We start from the raw sequence: 21,701 nt of genomic DNA, 5'->3' as shown, positions 1-21,701 counted from the left end.
CGCATTCTGACTTCCTTATCGATATGCTTCACTGAGTAAGTCATGATTTTAACAAAGAAATCTTACCATATTTAAAAATTAAGATATTTTCTTCAAGTCATGAAGGATTAAAGTTGTTAAAGAACTCCATGCCTCTTTCACCAAAAAACTGTTTTACATACACATATAAAATTGATAAAATAACCGTTCATCGGTATCTAAATTTTGAAACGACGAGGTTAGTCTAAATGGTCTTTTTAGAGTTGTAAATCTAAAGTACTCTATCACTGTTGTAAAATTAAAGGACAATCAAAAATAAATTTTATTTATTTTTTCAATTAACTTATACTCAAAATAATTCTATATATAAAGAATCAACACAATAATTGCAAGTGCTCCAATAATAAAGTTTTACATTATCTAATATACCTTGCTGAAATAAAGTTGTTCAATTCGGGTTTGATTACATAACAAATTCAATTTTGAGAAGTTATAAGTTAAATTTTAAAATGAAGTACACGTGCAAATCAAGAAGAAATGCCCTATTCGTTAAATACGAAATATAAACCAAAGATAATTGTTTTTATATTTTGTAACTTTTAACTTCCTGATAATAAGTTATCACTTTTAGAATTGGTATGTAGTTGAAGTGTGTAAAATAAGCAGCACAGGGAAATAACCTATTTTCATTGCATTCCACTTTTAAATAATAAAAATTAAACAAAAAAAATGTTGTGATTAATGAATAAAACCAAACTTACTTGAGCAATCCGGCCAAGGTACAGGCATGTTTTCAGGCATGGTAACCCATACAGAATTCTCATTACAAATGTACCATTCGGCAGGTTTCTCCACAAAGTCATATTTTTCATTGCAGAATGCCTGACATACTTGACCAAACATCCAATCATTACAAGAAAAAGCGCCATTCGTAGGCGCAGGGTAGAATGGACATGTATTACCTAAAAGAAAGTAAGGATTTAAAGCATAAATAATGCATTCTGTTAATCATAAATCTTGAACTCGAATCTAAATTTGTTGTTTCTTATGGCACTTGCCATGGGCAAGCCCACTGTTCGAAGACAACCGACTTAAGCCTGAGGGGGAGCGCCTCTTGTTTCTATAGTAGCGCCATCAAGGGCCAAGAGAACGACTTAGCTACACACACATCACAACCCTTTTTACGGGGCGGACTTCATTCACGTATTTCAATCACTCAACCACAGATCTTAATTTAGACCTGAATCAGAGAACGATCACCCCTGATCCAGTACCCCCAGTGGTATTACTCTCGACATGGAGGGTGCGTCAGCCACCAAGCACGTGGGGAATCTTCGGCCGGCGAGGTTCGAACTCGCAACCTAAGGGACGTGAATCCGACGCTCTACCAACCAGGCTATCCCGGCCCTTGAATCTAAATTCTTATTATAGGAGTTAAAGATGTTATTTTATGAATACTAGATTAGCAGAACAACTAACCTTTAAGAATTTACTTTTTAAAAGATTAAGTATATCTGATCCTAAGATGCCTGATACCGTTTAAAGATAAAGGCATAATTGAAATAGAATTTAAGAAATCTGTTAAATGTAATAAAAATTTTGATTATGTAGGGTTTTTTTTTCAATTTAAGATTTTGAAATTTAACTTTATGTGACTCACAGAGATGGCAAGCTCTGAATTATAAATGTAGCAATAAAGTACTTTTCAGAATCAAATACAAAGGGATTATGATTTTTCTTCTGTTGTTATACATATTGGCATATGGACTATTCATCGAAATGCATTCAAGGAATATAAAATAAAAATTCCATGGAGGCAGTCGTGAGGCACAATTGGAAATTCAACATTGGAAAGGACCAATACTTGATTAAAATATCAGCTTCAATATTTAAAAAGATTATGTTGATAAGCATTAAGAATTGAAATTGCTCACCACGGCGACCTTCAAAGGCCTTGCACCGTTCGAGTAAGCGGGTCGTCTGGGGCAGACCAAGACCGAGAGGTAAAATCGAAAAGCTATAACGTCTTCCGTTTCAGGAATGAAAAAAATCAGTCGATTTGCATGGTGCAAGGAAGCTGATATATAATGAAAAACTTGACTCTGTATAAAACGTGGGAATATTTATTTAGTTTGTAATCTGATTTTTTCGTTTGTAATGATGACAATTTCCTTGGCTAAAGATACGCTATTGGTAAAGATAACTTATGAAGACAATGGGAATTCAATTATCCCTGAATTTAATTTAACCATGAGGCAAAATCTGCAAAAGCATTTGGAGCGTGACAAGATGATTTGAAAAGACCAGAAAATTAGAATGCTTAGTGCGAGAAAGCGTTCTTGCGTACTAATTGAGGAGGTCAAGATGACTGCTGCTATACTGTAATACATCTAGTAGTGATGCTAATTGTCATGAGTAATATACAACTCAGATGGATGATGTTCCAAAAAATGATGGTTTTTTCCCCCCTCGTACTTCACCCAAAAGCATGTACCAGAAGCCTAGTTACAACTGTTACAAGAAGTATTCTATGGAATGTTAAAGTTCATTTCTGTATTATTGAATCAAAGAACAAACAGAATTTTACGTATTTGGATAAAGAAGATTTATTTTGTTTAGATTTATTTTATGGTCTGATATTTTAGTAAACTTATTAGAACTTCATAAAATTCAGAAAATATCTTGTGAGAGCATTATATTTCTTCAATTCCTTCCTTCCTTCATAATATTTGAGTTTTTATTTGAACAGAAATTTCATCAAAATATAGACAAAAATAGCAAGAACCGAAACATTCGCAACAACAACAAACAATAAAACATTTTAAATAAAATTCTGTACTTAATTCCAGAATAAAATATTTCTTTACCAGAATAAATGAAAAAATATTTGTCAATCCAATTCAGGAAAATATTTGGCCATCACAATTCTTTAGAGTGGAAACAAAAACTTGAATGGAATATCTAGAATCGTTGAACATTATTAAATCATTTAAATATCCAACCAAGCTAGAACCAAGAATGTTAAGAAAGAGGGAATTTTATCAGCTGTGTCTGTTTTAGAAGTCAAAAGAAGTGCATTTGCATTTGAATAGGAAGTGAGGAAAGAAAATCCGAAATTTTCCCGACAGCAAACCGTCAAAAGAAACATCGATAAAAATATTAGAAAAGGAATTCATCTGAGGGGAGTTCTTCTTCCAGAGTTTGCCAACGTTAGAAAAGAAAACAATGAAATAATTAGGAAGTGATTTTAATCAAGCTCATTCTTTAATTTGCTGGTTCTGGCAATTTGTCGAACTCGTTTTTCTCATTATTTTCCAAACAGTTGTGCTTATTATTAATTTGCTTTGTCATTGTAAATGGTTAATTGAAAAGGAAAAGTGGCTTTTTTTCCTCTGATGGCCTTGGCTAAAATAGGACTTCAAACTGGAAATTGAATGGAAATTATGTTTGATTCAATTGAAGCAATCATTCATTGTTCATTTCTAAAGATAATAAAGTTAATTATAAATTATGAGGTTAGTAGTTTGTTTAAATATTTCCATTTAAAATTGTGATATCTCTTTTTAAATTGCAAATATTTATCAGATATGCTTATTTTTTTTCTCATTATTTTATAAGAATATTTCTTACTTCTTCCTTATTGAAAAGTAGCATGCTCATTTTTCTCACTATTTTATGAGCATATTTCTTACGTCTTTTTTATTGTAAAGTAGCTCAAATTCAAATCTAAACTTGTATTGATGATTATATGTTGTATTTCATTACCAATTCTCAAAAAAATACAAACAGTGTATGATTTTTTAAACACAGAATAGTTACCTTTTTAGCATTTTCAAAATGTAAAGAATTGTGGTAGATACGCATTTTAAAAGAATTACAAAACCGAAATAATAAAACTGCAATTAAATGATAAAAATTGAAGTAAAATTTCAGTAATATTAAACCGTACCGTTTAAATATATATATGCAGATGTCCTTTTCACGATTTTAGGAGAAAAATATTATGTGTTTTATAAGATTGTTAAATATAATAGACTTGTAATAATTTTAAAATCAATTTTAAGGACAAGTAGTAAGAACGATAAAAGTAAAACAAAAAATAAAATAGTGTCCAACACTCGTTTGTAAGAAATTTTACGTTTTGAAATGTGCAAAAAAAAAAAAAAAAAAAGAGGATATTGTATTGCATTGTTCCTTAGTTTACACAGCTAAAAGGGAAATTTACTTTTTCTGGAATCTGGTTTCAACATAGTTCGCTTCCAGTCTTACTTTTTATGCGAATGTCTCAAAATCTTGTCTGTCTGCTTACTTACACTTTCCTATTTGCTGCCTATGTTTATCTTGGCTATTCTTCTTAATTTTGTAGTATACCTTTTCATTTAGTTTAAATAAAAATTATTTTTATATTCATTTGTATTTCCTAAATTTCCAAAAAACATCAATATATTACTGAGTAAAGCAGAGTCTTCAAAAGGATACACCTCTGCAAATGTATTCTTAATATATTTATGAGAAAATTGCCTTCCTAATCATTGAACCTGTGTCCATTAAATGTCTTTTTTTGAAAGGGAGGTGCTAATTCAAAGAATAAATGTTCGAAATTCCTGCTACAATCTCGCACTGCCACATAACTCATATCTGACTGTGAAATGTGAGACTCAGTTAGGAGTCCAGATGGGCAATTAGCCGAAGGAGATGTGTTGATCGAACATCAACGTTAAATGGGTCTACTGAGTGTAAGTTTCTCCTTTCTTGGCATAATGGAGGTCAAATGTTAATGAACGGATGATTATTGTTTATGTTCCAATATTAGAGTTCACAAGCGTAAGGCATCGTTTTGAATTAAATTGGAAAGGCTTTACAGCTTATTGGTCGTACCATCTGCAGTTTTCGAGATATTTACTCTATCTTGGAAGTTCCTAGCTAAGAAACGATGTAAGTATTTCATCGTGTAACACAAAGCTATTGTACTATACTTAAATACTACTTTTAAGACTGCAGACGATTCCGCCAATAATTTTGATAATGTGTGCTAGAATGAATTTAATTAGGTTCCCATGTGTATAAATTAACCATCTTTCTTTCTACTGTGACCATTGCATTTTTGGGGGATAAGAAAGTTGCTGTATAATTAACGTTTTTGACTATCAGATATAACAAAGAAACACGAGATCACATCTTTTGTAAATCTCAGCATAGTATTTTTAATACAGTTATAATAATGCTCTGTTTTGTAGCTATAGTGGATTATATTGTGACGCACTAGCAGTATTTAATCGATGTCATATGATACATAACGCCATCCTGCGCCCCCGGTGCCTGTAATACTAAGTTATCTAACCAGTTGGATGAGCACAAGATAGAAGGGAAAAAAAAGAAAGAAATTGTTGGTAGAAAGAAAGAGACGACAGACCATCCAGAGTTCTCCAGAGAGAATCCCATCAGTGTCTAATCCTACACGACTGTATTTAATATTTTGGTGAAGTAATAACTGGATGGAGGGACAAGAATACTTAAGCAAATGATCACTATGGGTTGAACTTACAGGGAAAAGACTTACAGGGAACTACTAACTGAAAAATTGATAAATTAGATTGAGAACATCTGTATGGCATGTATAAGCATATAAATAATCACTGAAGAGCCAGAAATCTGTAACGTCCATCTGAGTCCTGTGGTTTTGATTTCCTTCGTGAGAACTGCACTTATGAGGGACTTTTGAAGTTGTAATTTAGACTGATTTTGACAAGTGGCATTTTGGTCTCAGCTATTGTGTAGTCTTGAAGAGGTCTTGGTATTTATGAATATGATTTACTATGGAGTGGATCTTGCCACGTGAAAGGGTATTCGATGCAACTCTCCTGTACCATTCTTCCTCGGGACTTGTTTCTGGCTTCCTCATGTACCATGACAGAGTCAGTAGGCATTCGGTGGCATAGTGAATTGGGGATCCTATCTCCCCACAGCTACAGAAAGGAGAGTTGGCCAGATGGAATCTGTGTAAGTATGTCGGGAATGGGCCGTGTCCACAGATGTTAAGTGTCCAGGCACCTCTATTTCCAGACTTCCGCACCACACCAGTGAGCGGACATTTGACCTGACGGATTTAAGATCTGTTATACCATGATTTGTTACACCAGATCTTTTTACAGGGTGGTGTTTTCAGTGGAATCAGGTTTCGAATCTTTAATAATCCATCACCAAAGATGAGACCCCAACAGACCATCACAGAACTATATGTGCATGAAATATTTTTTTTCTCATAAATTTGTTGAACGTTGAAAGAAATTTTATTTTTTATAATTAAGATTTATGTACCTAAAATTAATCTAAGTTTTAATCTTAGATTCGATTGACAAACATAAAAGAATCACGCCTAAATCACCTGACACCTGAATCATCAAATCTCCCTCAGTTAGATGAGCTCTTTCGTTCTACTCCATATAAATAAAAACTCAGAATATCTTAGATATCACTATAACTTTACATAATGATTCGTCACAAAATATTCATGTTAAAGTAAGATTAATATTTTATAAACTTCATTATACTTACGTGTCATTATGACATCAAAAACACATGAATTATTATTATTATAATAATCGAAAGCATGATAGGTGACAGTGTGGCGGCCAGGACCAAACTCATGACCAGATTTGTGACTCTGAAAATAAAATCAAATTTTTCAAAAATAAAAGTCATAACTTTTGGTACTAAATTCATCTTATTCTTTATTTTTGCTCTATTTTTTATGAAACAATGGTGCTTGAAAAAAAAAGAGGCTTTTGAGAACTTTAGGTTATTATTAAAATGCCTTCTTCACAAAGAGCAAATATCAAATATAACTTTCTTGTACTTTGTAAGGTGTACATAATATTCATAGAATTAAATGTTAATAAAAATTATTCTTAGAATAATTCGATCTCTTACTGCGCTAAAATTAAAATATGCAAAGTGAGAGGAAGAAAGAGGAGAAAAAATTGTATGGAAGTAAAATTTACATCCTTAAAAAACTAATTCCTTCAGAATGAATAGAAAAACCTTTTGAAATAACAATATTCTCTGAAATTATTGAGGGAAAAAAATGAAAATTGTATTTAATTTAAATGAAAATGTTATTAAAATTTCGGGAAAAATAACTTTTGCTCTTGACATTTACTATTCAAGAAACTTCGGCGAATTTGGTAGCTCTAATTGAAAAATATATCAAGTAGAGCATTTTAACTATTTTATATTATACATGTCGCATCAGTTTGCGCAATTTACAAAAGTATCTATCTTATAAACATTGGCATATTAAAGAAAGATAAAAGACAGAAAAATATACTGGTTCTATTCTGATAGGTCTCCCAGAATTATCCTCAAACTGCGGCTCATCCCAAAAGACAGCCTGCCGAATATCATCTGAAGTAACTTCTATCTTCGACGGACAGCTGACCACTTTAGGAGGCTCATCATCTGGGTAAAATAGAAATATTTATTACTTTTTTTCTTATTCAAGACACTCATTATTTTGAGAAAAATACTATGATGCTTCATATTTTTCTCGTTCGATACACATTTTTCAGAGCAAATGAAAAAAAAAATTATTCTTGAATTTGCCCAACAAAATTCATTTTTATAATAAATAATAAGATATATTATAATAACATGACATCCATTGAAATTCTTAACACAGAAGTAAAAAAAAAAGCTGATTTATTTTAAATAATATTATAATAAATCTAAAGTATATCTTTTTTTTTCATTGAAAGAATAAGAATTGCAGTTTGAAGGCGAATCTATTTTAATCATAAGATACATGCGAGTCAGGAATATTTAGCGCACGTATCATACATATTATTTACCCATATTTATACACATTCACGCAGTCATAGTTATATATAAGTGAATGCGCGTATCCATTCACAGTTTCACTCGTATACATTCATTCGTACATTCACTCTTACACTTTGACATGTACTCGCATATAACCTTACATGCTTTCATATTCGTAAACGTAAGTAGGTGCATATTCACCTGCATGTTAGCATTACTTTTATCATTTTGATTATTTAATTATTTGCATAAGGTTGATTTCCCATATGTTTTTACGTTGCTTTTGAAAATTACTATGTATGCTTATAAAGAAAGATAATTTGGGATTTTTTCCTTTACTTTTTGTTATTCCGCAAGGAAAATTAAAATCATAGCTGAATTTTTACGTTAACATCAATGTCAGCAAAATTCCTTAACGCTTTTTATTCAAATTTTCGAATAACCATCAAGATTTGGAGGACTAGACCTTTTAGGAAGGCCATAAGAAATTATAAAAAGACAAAATATATTAAAAATTGTATAGAGACTAAAGATTTCTGCATACTATAAAATTCAGCAAAAAACATTTCAACAGAAACTGAATCATAGAAGTGAAATAGATTAACATTTTCAGGACGATTTGTTAAATATGCAGTTTAAAATTAAATTTAAGAGAGAATATATTAATATTTATTGACATGTCTAAATATGTTTTCAAAATACGCCTGGTATTGATAAAAACAGCACAAAATATTTGAAATTGTTTTCAGATATTCAAGAAACGTACATCACATTTATTATGATTGGATGAAATGGGATTAATTTTAAAACGGAAAGAATGGTTCAAAATTAAAGAAAGAAATATATTCACCCTTTTCTTAGATATACATCAGAAATACAACTAATGTCATTTGGCGCTTACATAGTTCTCTGATATTATAAATGACGAAATATTTGACAGAACTTAGCATTTGGAAGCACATCGATTAGATTAAAAAAATTAATCTTCATTTGTAATCAAAGTATTGAAATGGACCCGTCTTCTGTTACGGTTGAAAATGATGCTCAAGTGCGAAAATATTTATACTGGGATCTTTCTGAACAAAAAACTCTTAAAATGAATGGAAGTTTCATATTAGTAATTAGAAAAGAAGATAAGAGAATGAATTCAAAATTGATCTAGAGAAATATTTACTGTTCACAAATTTTTTTTTAGAATTCTTAACATTTAGAAGTAGAAATTCTTCAATACTAATCCTTATCGAAGGCACATCTTATAAGAAAAAATACAGAATGTTGAAGATTCCATTTATTATACAGAAGAAAAAACGATTAAAAAACTAAAATTGGGAATGTGGAATATTTCGTTAAATATTTTAATAATGGAATATTTTTCTTCGCTAGCTTGAAAATTTCACATACATGGGACTCTCAAACCGGAGTATTAGTCTATAGCTATATTGTTCAACTTTCCATGTTTAAATAATTCCTTTATTAGAAACTTCGGAAAAGAAAGAAGTATTTCAAATATTATGACTGTAATTGACCTATTATGACTATATGTATGTATTTTCACTGAGTACAGTCACCTTTTAGTTCGTTTAAACTATTAAAATAAAACTGCTCAGGTGCTTTGATCCTATTAGAAAGAGGAAAAATGAATGTTGCTCTTTTTTTTTTCTTCAATTGCAATGAATCCTATAAATGCACACATTTTTAAGTATGTGCACATATGTAAAAGCACACAAGAAGAAGAAATTTCGAAGTGAAGAAATTTCGTTTTATCCTAAGGCGCTACGACTATTTTTGAATTCGACTCTTTTTGTAATTTATTCCCACAAAGTGCTAGTCTAAGATTAGTGTTAATAGAAATCTGTGGATCTTATTTGTATTTTAGAGATCTCGCGACCGTTGACATCAATCTTTCCTTTGTTTTTTTATAAGAAATGTAGCTGTAATTCGACGAAGAATAAAGAAAAGCTACTAAGAAGGACATATATACAACTGCTAGCAAATGCTCTCACAAAATAATTCGTTGCGCGAAGAACTCCTGCCCATTTACAAAGTGAGCTAAAGCTTAAAATATTGAAAAGAAAAGTAGAACTGCATTTTGAAGAATAGCTTCTATATTTTTGTACTATAAATGAAAATATTCCAATCGGAATATTAACGATTTCATTAATTTATTTTTTATGTCATTAATATAATTCTTTGGCCATTTTATATTGTTTTTGTGTTCTATGATTACATTATGCCCATTCCTTTTAAAGAAAAAAAAAACGGTTTAAAATAATTATGCTTATTAATAGTTACTAAATTGGAATTAATTTTATCAATTAATTTCTTAAAAATTTATATTTTATAGGTTAAAGAACCTTATGTTAGCTATATAAATCTATATTATGGCGGTATATCATTTCAAGCAGTTCAAGTTAAATGAAATATTCGTAGTTAATTTTAAGCAACTTAGCCATTTTTTATAAAAAGGAGAAAAACTACAAAAAGAAATTCTAGTCAATGGAACAAAGCTGAATATCGATATATTGTACCGAGAAGATTTTAGAATCTCTATCGAAAAAAGAAATGAAGAAGCCGGCGAAAGCTTAGCTCGGAAATTTTTCGATCATATGAAATCTATGACAAAAAGAAGAAAATACAAAAAACGAAGCGAAAGCCACAGGAAAAAAGTCACTTCATCTAAAGTACAAAAGAAGAGAGATTGAGACATCTTCTATTCGTAAAGGCATACATTTTTGAAAGGATCATCCGAATGCACCATATCAGAGTTGGATTTTTTTTCCATTTATTTACTGCAACTCAAACGACCATAGAAAAGGGACATTAGATAGCATTTCATTTCTTGTCGAATGTATTTGCTGATGAATCAACTGAATTTCATATTTCAGGAAGAAGAATATCTTTATTTGACATAACTATACATAAAAGCAAAAATGTCGAAAAGGATATGATACGCCTTTATTTACAGAGTTAAGGACTAGTACGGAACATTTACGATAATCAACTAAATCAAGATAAGTCCAATCATCTTGTTCCTGCGTTTTATTTTTAGCCAAGTAGATGTTTCCTTAAATGAACATTTTATTTCCAATTAAAATAATGTTTACTTTTATCAATCATATAATATCATTGAACCACAATTATGACAGTCAAACTTCCGACTCGAACGTCTGGAATGTTTTATAAAAATAGGGACAACATTTTTGAAAAGCAATCCAAATCAGCAGAGATTATCCGTATGCACAGAGCTTTTATTAAGAAAGTTTGTAGCTGAATATAGAGAATTTGAAAACAATATTGATTCATAATAAAACCGAAATTTGTTTGCTAATCAATGGGCACAAAGTTATTTAGGAGAAAATAAATTTATTGATTCAAAATGTGAGTGTTAATCCTGCCATTTTTTTAAAGAAACATAAAAGCTTTAGAAGAAGAAACCACCAATCTATACTTATAATAAAGCTCAATGTGTGTGTGTGTGTGTGTGTTGGCGCTCTACAGGCCAGACCGTTTGACATACAGCTACCAAATTTGGTACATGTATACCTTGGAGGTTGGGAATGTGCACCTGGGGTTTCTTTTTTCGAATTTTTAATTAGAATTTTAATTATTAATTAAAAACTAACTTTCCCGCCAAAAAAATCTTCCATTTTCCCCATCGCCAACTTTTCCGCCAAAAAAATCTTCCATTATCCCCAGCGCCAAACGAGAAAGGCTTCAGTTTTTTTTTCTCCCAACAGTAATGAGGCTAGGGTTAAAAATTTTCGGCGGATTATTTCAATCGGTTCTGTTTATTTTCTTAATGTTTGATGCATTTAAAATTAAACATTGTTAATGAATCAATCTTTCAGATTCATTCTGAAGTACTTTTGAATTAAAATAAAACAGAATAAGGAAAATTAAAAATTTCTAATCCGCATAGCGTTACCCCAACTGGCGTAGAAAAAATCACGTATTTGCGTTACGTAACCGGCGAAGAAAATTCACGCATGCGCATTCTGTTCTGATTGTTGCCATGACAACAATGGATGATTTAAATTATTTTTGGGTTAGTTGCATGCTTTTGTAAGTAAATTGTATTTATGTTAGTTATATATTTTTTGTATATGCTTATAGTTTTAAGTACATCGTTTTTTAAGTAGTTTTTTTAAAACCTGTTTTCAACCGTTTATTTTAAACGATTCGTTTTATTTTCTTAGTGTTTGATGCATTTAAATTTAAACATTGTTAATGAATCGATCTGCTCATAATGAATCTAAGAAAATTTTGTTGACCAACTCTTGAGATATTACATAAATTTAAAAAGATATTCTTTAGTGCCCATAAAGTTTAAACGCTGAGTGACTCTATTTTCAGTAATCAGATTATAAAAAAATGCTTTGTTTCAGTAAAAAATATTATTATATTAATTGAAGATAAATTCTTTCCACTTTAATTTAAAGCATAAATTCTACGGGTGCTAACAGAAAATGAGAGAGATACATATTACGTTATGACTGAAGGCCTTTATAATATTATGAATGAATTATATGATAATCAAAATTTGAAGTTTTAAAATATTTTGATGAAGAAGCTATTAAAGTAGAAATTGCATAAAATATTTAATTATTAAAATTTTAACGAACATTAAGATTGGCGAACCGGCTGGTCGCCAAAGGCGGCTAGTATCTAATAAATAGAGTACTTTAGAAAAATATATAATAAATAGAGTACTTTAGAAAAGCACATTTCATTCGTAGAAAATAAAGTTTATAATATTTTTATAGCAGAAATGAATAAAAGAATTATTGAAATACTCACTGGATAATTAAACTTTCAAGACTTATTTCAAAAATCAAAATTTTCAGAATTTAATCTTTCCGATATGAATTTTATAGAAATTTTTGTAATCAGTGTTTCATAATCAACTCGAATTGAATTTTGGAAAAATAATTATATTAAATGATATAATGATCCATTTTCTAAATCCGATTCATCTAATCAAGACCAAAGACTTTTTTTTCACCAGAATAATGTATAAAATAAGATGCATTGTTTGCTGTCAGTTTATCACCTGATCTGAAGGGTCGAGACAATTTCAGTTTAATAAAGCTCATTAATTTGAAAAAAATTACAAAAGTTCTTTGGTATAATCTGTGCTATAATTTTTGCTGAATTCAATAACGTTATCCAGGTGGACAATGGTTGACATTTTTTACATGATTTTGAAATTGACGTGGTAAGATATCAAAAATATCTTATCTCATCAAGAAATTTATACACTTTGCTTTTTTTAATGGTGTGTTTGTATCCTACATAATAATTAAGTTAAAAGAAAAATATTTCGTTAGTGGGAATATGAGCAAATCTTATGAATTTGGATAACGCCAGTTAGTATTGTATGGTGAAGGTAACAACTATGAATTCGGGTCGCTCTAAAACCATTATGAATTTTATGGTCTAGAATGCTAAGAATTCGTAGATGAAGGGGAACATCTCTATTCCACAGGGGAGCAGAAAAAAAAAAACTAAATTCTGCCACTCATATATATCTGAAAATTGGTGAAGGTATTTTACTCATTCTGTAAAAGATATTGCCCTTGAGCATTTGCAGATAATTCAGATACACGCTACACTTCAAGTTTAGTTATATTAACGTCCCGTTGTAAAGCAACACTAGGGCTATTTTGGGAAAGACCTCGTCATTTTGAACCGCGGTCAGATGACGAGGACGACACCTGAGATGGCACCCCCCTCTCGACGCCACACCACACCAGCGGGAGGACGTTTCGCATGACGGATTTAACGTGCAACAGACCCCCTTACACGACGGTTCTTCGGTGGAATCGGGTGTCGAACCTGAAACCCTACGGTTCACAAGCCGAGACATTACCACCAGGCCACCACGGCCTCACGCTATCTTCAAAGAAACGCTGAAAGGCCAGAGATCATTCGTGTTCCTTACAAAAGAAATGTGCTTCTAGAGAAAACTAAACAAAAATATCCAAAACGAATGTTTTAATGTATAATGTAAAAAAAAAAAATTTGTTTCAAAATGTTTAGTATTTTTAATTATTTATTCAAAATATTTGAAGAATCAAAGGTTTTCTCTCAAAAGTTTAACTTTTGCTGTTGGAAGATGTTGCCTTATTGCTGCAATCAAAACTAATGTAAGTTCGTAAGTATTAAGAATTTGTTCGTCAATAAAATTTTTACTTTTTTTTCAAACTAAATTCAAATTTGAAAATTGATGAATTTTTTTCCGAACCTCTACATATGAGTTATATTTTTCTATGTTAATTCAGTGTTAATAAAAATTTTTATGAATAATGAAGATCTTCTGAATTTAAACTTAATTTGAGTTTCATTTTATTCCAAATGCTTTACTAAAACTTTTATCAAATAAAAGAATATGAAGTCAGGACTAACTTATTTATAGGCAGAACATAAAGAAAAGAAACTCTTAAAATGCTCTAATTATAATAATTTATGATCCAAATATTGTTTACTTAATCATTATGTTCCGGGCCTTGCAATTTTCAGCTGTTAATTAAAGGAAAAGTTATAAAAAAAGAATGCTTTGTTCCTCAAGATATTTTATTATTTCATAAACAACTAGAACTACGTTATGTCATGATATTTTAGATGCCCTTTTAAACTTATAATTTAAGAGTTTTAAAATCAAATTGAAGATTCTGTATCCAAATAAGAATATAATGAAATAAAATTGAAATATTAAATATACTATTTAAATCTATCTTTAATTATTCTGATCTTATTAATGTCTGCTTTTAAAATTAGATAATTTACAGTTTAAATTCGTTTCTGATATTACATGAGTTCAAAATAAATACAATTGGTTGCTCAGCTTTATTAATAACGAATATCTCGCCTATCTTCAGTTCGATTTCGTTTGCTGCTTTAATAACAAATTGATTTTGATGAACAAATCGAGTTTCAAGACAAAAAAAAAAAAAAGCTTATTGACTAAAATGATTCTGTGATAACTGAATTTAACCTTGAGCTGTTGTTTCTTATCTTAAGAGATAAATATGGAAAGTGAAAGTTACCATACACCATAATTTGAAAGCTGCAACTCGATTTGTGGCCAGCATGATCCACGGCTTTGTACTGAATGGTGGTTATCCCCAGTTCGAAATAGAAAGGAGGAAATATGTACTCCGGAATGGTGAATCTTTTCGGCTCTATGCCGCTGTTATCTACGGGCTGGGGAACTTCCCAGTGCACTTTTTTACCCTTTGATCCTTTGTCAGCGCTCACGGCGATGTGAGGCGGACATGTTATTTCGGGCGGCCTCACGTCTGAAAAAAGAGAATTCACATTCAACTGATGATATTTGAGATATGCAAAAAAAGGGGCGAAAGAAATATGTAAGGAATTCAGAATCTTCAAGGAATGTTTTTGAAGAATTTTGTCAAGTTATGTTGGCATGACTTTAGGCATTGTGATTTAAGAAAATGATAAATAAAAACTCCTTCAAAATATAAGTTTTTATAATAAAGTATGCACCATGGATTTCTGAAATGCGATAAATAAATTTCTTTATTCAAATAAGATATTAAATTCCTTTAGATAGTCAAAAGTCAATTTATTTCAGGAAGCAAATATAATGAAAATTTAGTATGTATGTATAGAAAATTTTTTATGCAGTTTAAATAAATTTCTTTATTCAAATAAGATATTAATTTTCTTTAGATAGTCAAAAGTCAATTTATTTCAGGAAGCAAATATAATGAAAATTTAGTATGTATGTATAGAAAATTTTTTATGCAGTTTAAATAAATTTCTTTATTCAAATAAGATATTAATTTTCTTTAGATAGTCAAAAGTCAATTTATTTCAGGAAGCAAATATAATGAAAATTTAGTATGTATGTATAGAAAATTTTTTATGCAGTTTAAATAAATTTCTTTATTCAAATAAGATATTAATTTTCTTTAGATAGTCAAAAGTCAATTTATTTCAGGAAGCAAATATAATGAAAATTTAGTATGTATGTATAGAAAATTTTTTATGCAGTTTAAATAAATTTCTTTATTCAAATAAGATATTAATTTTCTTTAGATAGTCAAAAGTCAATTTATTTCAGGAAGCAAATATAATGAAAATTTAGTATGTATGTATAGAAAATTTTTTATGCAGTTTAAATAAATTTCTTTATTCAAATAAGATATTAATTTTCTTTAGATAGTCAAAAGTCAATTTATTTCAGGAAGCAAATATAATGAAAATTTAGTATGTATGTATAGAAATTTTTTTTATGCAGTTTAAATAAATTTCTTTATTCAAATAAGATATTAATTTTCTTTAGATAGTCAAAAGTCAATTTATTTCAGGAAGCAAATAAATGAAAATTTAGTATGTATGTATAGAAAATTTTTTATGCAGTTTAAATAAATTTCTTTATTCAAATAAGATATTAATTTTCTTTAGATAGTCAAAAGTCAATTTATTTCAGGAAGCAAATATAATGAAAATTTAGTATGTATGTATAGAAAAATTTTTATGCAGTTTAAATAAATTTCTTTATTCAAATAAGATATTAATTTTCTTTAGATAGTCAAAAGTCAATTTATTTCAGGAAGCAAATATAATGAAAATTTAGTATGTATGTATAGAAAATTTTTTATGCAGTTTAAATAAATTTCTTTATTCAAATAAGATATTAATTTTCTTTAGATAGTCAAAAGTCAATTTATTTCAGGAAGCAAATATAATGAAAATTTAGTATGTATGTATAGAAAATTTCTTATGCAGTTTAAATAAATTTCTTTATTCAAATAAGATATTAATTTTCTTTAGATAGTCAAAAGTCAATTTATTTCAGGAAGCAAATATAATGAAAGTTTAGTATGTATGTATAGAAAATTTTTTATGCAGTTTAAATAAATTTCTTTATTCAAATAAGATATTAATTTTCTTTAGATAGTCAAAAGTCAATTTATTTCAGGAAACAAATATAATGAGAATTTAGTATGTATGCATAGAAAACTTTTTATGCAGTTTAAAATACATTTTACTAATCACATTGAAATTAATTAAAAAAAAATTAGTTATGCACTGTAATATTTAAATAAAAAATATGACTAATAAGTTATATTTTATAGTGCATAAGTCTTTGAATATTAAATACATAAAACAAACATTAACAGTTTAAATTTTATCTATTAAATACTCAGTCCACAAAATAAATATTTTTGTATGTTATTACAGTTAGCAGAACGCAACCCTTTATAAGGATATTTTTGAAGCTATATTATTAATTCTTTTTTGAATCATTACCATTCGTGAAAACTCGTTTAATTTAAAAGTTAATGTCAAATAACATTCTTTTAAACATTTGTAATTATAATCAATTCATTCTTAAACAAAGTGACCTTTTCTCACTTGATTCATAAAACTCATTCAATAAATGAAACTCCATATTTTTTAAAGAGATGTCATTTTGTTTACGCTGCAAGCATTTAAATTTTCATTGTCGTATATAAATAAAAAAAAATCACGTGATTCCAATAGAACCAGAATATTAAAAAAAAAAAAAAAGATTAGAAATTATATTGAGCTCTATTGTAGATGAGATGAGATCCGCGGTAATCATATTCATTCTCTTAAATGTATCTGTAGCGCTTGACTAATTGATTATATCTTAATTTCCGGATCGTTGGCTCGTGGTTTCGAGACTGGATTCCATCAAATGTCCACGGCACATTTTGACTCCTTCGGGTTACACGTATTCAACCTCGTATCCTATAGAAATTTGGATAACCAGTCTCCCATCTCGGATATTAATTTGTCATTTCATTATGACTCAGAGTGTATACTCTGTCCATTCCAAAGTAATTCGCATGTAATTACAAAAGAGGGAGTCTGATATAATTCACCACCTATAGATGTAGGATGAAAAGTTTTCTTCTAAATCGGCACACTCTTTTTAATCTAAATTTTAATCATGACCTAAAATCGGATCGTCTACAGTAGAATAATTCAAAAACAGTTTTGCATCAAAAGATGGTATTGCAGCTGAAGACTTACCCTTACAAACAGGTTTGCCTGGCTTGTTTTGAGAATCCAGTAACTTCCCGTTCTCATTGCAAGTAAGATATGTGGGACCCTCAAGCTGGAAGCCTTCGCTGCATGCAAAAGCACACGTTTCTCCATATTTAGTTTTCTCATTTGTTTTGCAGCCAAACACCTGGCCGTACGGCAGTTGCGGAGGAAGTTCGCATTGGATAGCTGTGCTCGAAAATGAATAAATCAAAATCAGAACAGGTTGATAGGGATCAGATACATTTACCAAAATTGTCCATAAGTGAAAATATTGCAAGCGTAAATTCTATGTGAGACAATCAATAAGCCCTAGTGTATAAATCACAATAGAATAGAAGAGTAATGATTTCTTAACTTTTTTCTGCAGAGAAAGTTATTAATAGCATTAATTTACTTCATTGTGAATAGATTAGACTATATAATATCCAATATAGCCAAAGTGGAATTCACTTCCTACTACAAATTCAGGGTTTAACTGACTGACTGTCCTGACGATAGCAGAAGAAGGGATTTAAAATTGACTGAAGAAGGGATTTAAAACTAAGAGCATCGATTGAAGGAACCCAGCTCTTCAGTGGCAAGTACGTATCGTCATTGAAGTTGAAGTAACTTCTCAATATTGCTTTAGGTACCAGAAAAGTGAAAAGGTACAGGGTGGTCAAAAAACAACTTCCCCTATATATGAAACCCTAGCGGCCTATAAGCTCAACCAATCGAACCAAAATTTCAGACATGGTTGTTTCAAGGTATGCGCTGGAGATTGTGACGATTCTAAACAACACAGAACTCACGGTTACGGTTACAGTAAGAGAATTTCGAAATTTTCGAATGGCAACACCCACTTTTTCCTTGCGCAATTTGATCAGCGTATTGAAAAACCACAAATGGCGTCGGAACGATTAGCGTGTGACGAAAATTGCCGCCGTAAAGCATATGCAAAGAAGAGCATTATAAAGGAATAATGACAACACAGAGAGGAAAGAGAAAAAAAGCTTTTATTGGAATGGAAAGTTATAATTACAGGTTTTCAACGTGTTCACCTTCGCAGGCGAAAACGCACTGCATTCGGGAGATTGCGGACAACAATGCCGAACGTAACATGAAAGGAGGAATCCGCATAACTCCACGTGTTATGACATCTTGCAATTCTGACACATCTCGTGGCCCCGCGTATACACTTTAGATTTCAGATAACAACAGAACCAGAAATCCATAGGAGTGAGTCGGGGGATCGCGGTGGCCACGAAACTGCAAAGTTACTAGAGATGACACTATCACCAAAGTGTTGTTGCAGCACTGGTCGAACATATTGGGCGACGTGTGGAGGAGCCCCATCTTGCATCCATACAATGTCCCTAATGACATTTCGTTGCTGCAATTCAGGAATAATGGAATTCTGCAACTGTGTCAGAATTGCAATGACTGTCTCTGTATCATTGATATGGACAAAGAAGAGCGCAGTTGAAAAATTCATAAGAAATAATTATTGCATTAACATTTTTTCTTTATTAATTTTGGCAGAATTTTTTTTATTAGATGCTTACATAATTTATGAAAGTTAAAAGAACTGCACATTTTTTTAAATACTTCTTTCAAAATTTTTGAATTAAAATTCATGAATATTCCCATTCCTTGCGTGCTGTTTGAAGTGAAAATGAGTTAAAGTTACAGTGATGTAAGTCACATTTTCATTTTATTTCAGAAATTACAGTATCAAAAAAAGTACTTTATTATTTAAGAACAAATTTGGATTTTTTGGGATCCAAATTTATTATAGGACTAAGTTGAAATAAAGTTATGTACTTTTTTTTTTTGAAAAGTGAATGAAAGTTATACCCTTTTAGCTTTGGATCGTCCACATGAAAATAATTCGGTATTCGCACACGAATCTTTTCAAAAAATATTTTACAATTTGTTAAATATTGATTCATACAGAAAGAAATTTGATTAAAAAAAGGCCGAAGAAATGACTTAAAAACTGGTTCGTGTATTATTTCCGGAGGGGAGGAGTCTAACCACATAGTGATGATTACCGTATACTTTTTAATAATTACTTAATAAAAGTTTTATATATTTTTTACTTCATGAAAGTTATTTATAATAAAGCAATTTTATTTAAGATATTATTCATTATTTAATTTAATTAACATAAAAACATATTCTCAAACAAAGCTTTTCCTTGCGTTTCGAAATCTTGTTCATGGAGATAATTAGGCCAGAGCATTCAAAAATTCAGCAAGTGTCAAGTTAATATAAATTCACATGCAAGAACAAAGAAACATTTATTTATTAGAAGTGATTAAAATTTGTTAAGAAGGACATCTAATCTTCTGATTTCATTTCGGGGGAGATCAATAGATGTTCATATGACTATCAAATGACACCAATGAGCACAAGGACAGTTAGTCAAATCGAATTTTCTTTGATGGATTTTGTCCAAACTATAGTACGGATCCAACATTTTGGTGTAAAATAGTAAATTCATTCTTTCATTTTATAGCACAAGTTGATGCGGTTTTAAATATCACATTCATATATATGAAAACAAACAGGCATTTTTTTTTTTTTTTTTTGCTTTGGGAGTGGAAGCAAGATCCAAGAGTTCTAGCATGTTGAGGTACCTCATGCCAGGAAAATTTGAATTCTAACACTTTAACAGTTGCGATATTTCCTCTTTGTTCATTACCAATTCGAAAAAGAGACAAGAAACAATTAATTTATAAAATTATATCTATCTGCAAGTCTGCTTCAGTGCTTTTCACTATGAATGCATTTGAAGCTCTTTAAGAAACTTAATTTTTCAAACTTCTTAAATTTTATCCTGAGTGAATAACTATATGACATTAAAATCATTGCATTATATATCCTTAAAGAAATTATTCCTCGAAGCCACCTACTTTTTCTCTTCGCCAGAGCTTATTTTTCATGGCTTAATTACTATCATACGGTATTGGGGTCGCAAAAACTTTGAAGTACTTTTTTACTCATATCAGCAGCTGTAACATCTGTTTAAAAATTATTTTGCATAGAAAATAAACGCTATTCTGATTTTACTTTTTATTTATCGTCATTTTTGCAATTTTTTGTATTATTTATTTTCAAATTTATTATTTTCTCAGTCTCATTCCATGAGAAAATTATCTGCAGTGAAAAACCATTTAACCCATTTTCTAATAGTCCTAGTAAGGTTAAGAATTGCTGCACTTTTCTTAATTAAAAAACTACATCCACGAAAAAGAGCATTTTAAGATAGCACAAAATAACCTAGGCCAACAGGAATCAACAATTTTTAGATAGAGAAAATTCTAGAGTAACCAACTCTTATTTTACTTTAAAGTAACTTTGGCTTTTTACCCTTTTGTGCTTTATTTGAAATTTTCAATGAAAATTTTATTAACAGATTTTCATAGTACAAGCAAAATAAAATAAATGAGTGATTAAATTTATGCAAGAAAAGAAATTGGGGATACTTAAGCTTAGCAGCTCCTTTACAAGAGAAATATTAATAACATATAAAAAGATATTACTGTGTTTGAATATATGATAAATACAAAGAGAATAACAAAAAATTATTACAATGCTGCTTAAATTCAAATCTAAGACACTTTAGAGCCAAGGATAGAAGATAAGGGGGAAAAGCATGATATAAACATGTGTATAAATCAAAACGTCAGAAGACAGAAAAACACTGAAATAATTATTATGATTAACGATATTAATATATTCTAAAGTAATGAAATTGTTAGAGAAGAATTTAAATTTAAGCGGATATGGTACCCACAAATTTCTTTCTCCAATTTCCAACAAATTTTTCAAATTTTGCGATAGATAGATGTAAACTGTATAGAAACGTAAACCTC

At 30.0% G+C, this 21,701-nt stretch overlaps 1 protein-coding gene across 2 annotated transcripts in view; it reads right to left on the bottom strand.

Annotated features, from left to right (window-relative positions):
- The window catches only part of LOC129965699 (sushi, von Willebrand factor type A, EGF and pentraxin domain-containing protein 1-like), a 132,867-nt gene that overhangs the window by 75,218 nt on the left and 35,948 nt on the right, over window positions 1–21,701 (bottom strand). For both annotated transcript variants that reach the window (XM_056079810.1, XM_056079809.1), the window contains exons 8-12: window positions 17,827–18,027; window positions 14,844–15,095; window positions 7,307–7,437; window positions 6,535–6,643; window positions 741–941 (exon numbers count right to left, since the gene is read on the bottom strand). In XM_056079810.1, the coding sequence (XP_055935785.1) occupies window positions 741–941; window positions 6,535–6,643; window positions 7,307–7,437; window positions 14,844–15,095; window positions 17,827–18,027 (894 nt within the window). The remainder of the gene's footprint in view (window positions 1–740; window positions 942–6,534; window positions 6,644–7,306; window positions 7,438–14,843; window positions 15,096–17,826; window positions 18,028–21,701) is intronic.

This window comes from Argiope bruennichi, chromosome 4, assembly GCF_947563725.1.
Source record: "Argiope bruennichi chromosome 4, qqArgBrue1.1, whole genome shotgun sequence".
NCBI classification, from domain to species: Eukaryota; Metazoa; Arthropoda; class Arachnida; order Araneae; family Araneidae; genus Argiope; species Argiope bruennichi.
Note: the sequence above shows the minus strand (reverse complement) of the source record. Positions and strands in the feature narration are given on the sequence as shown.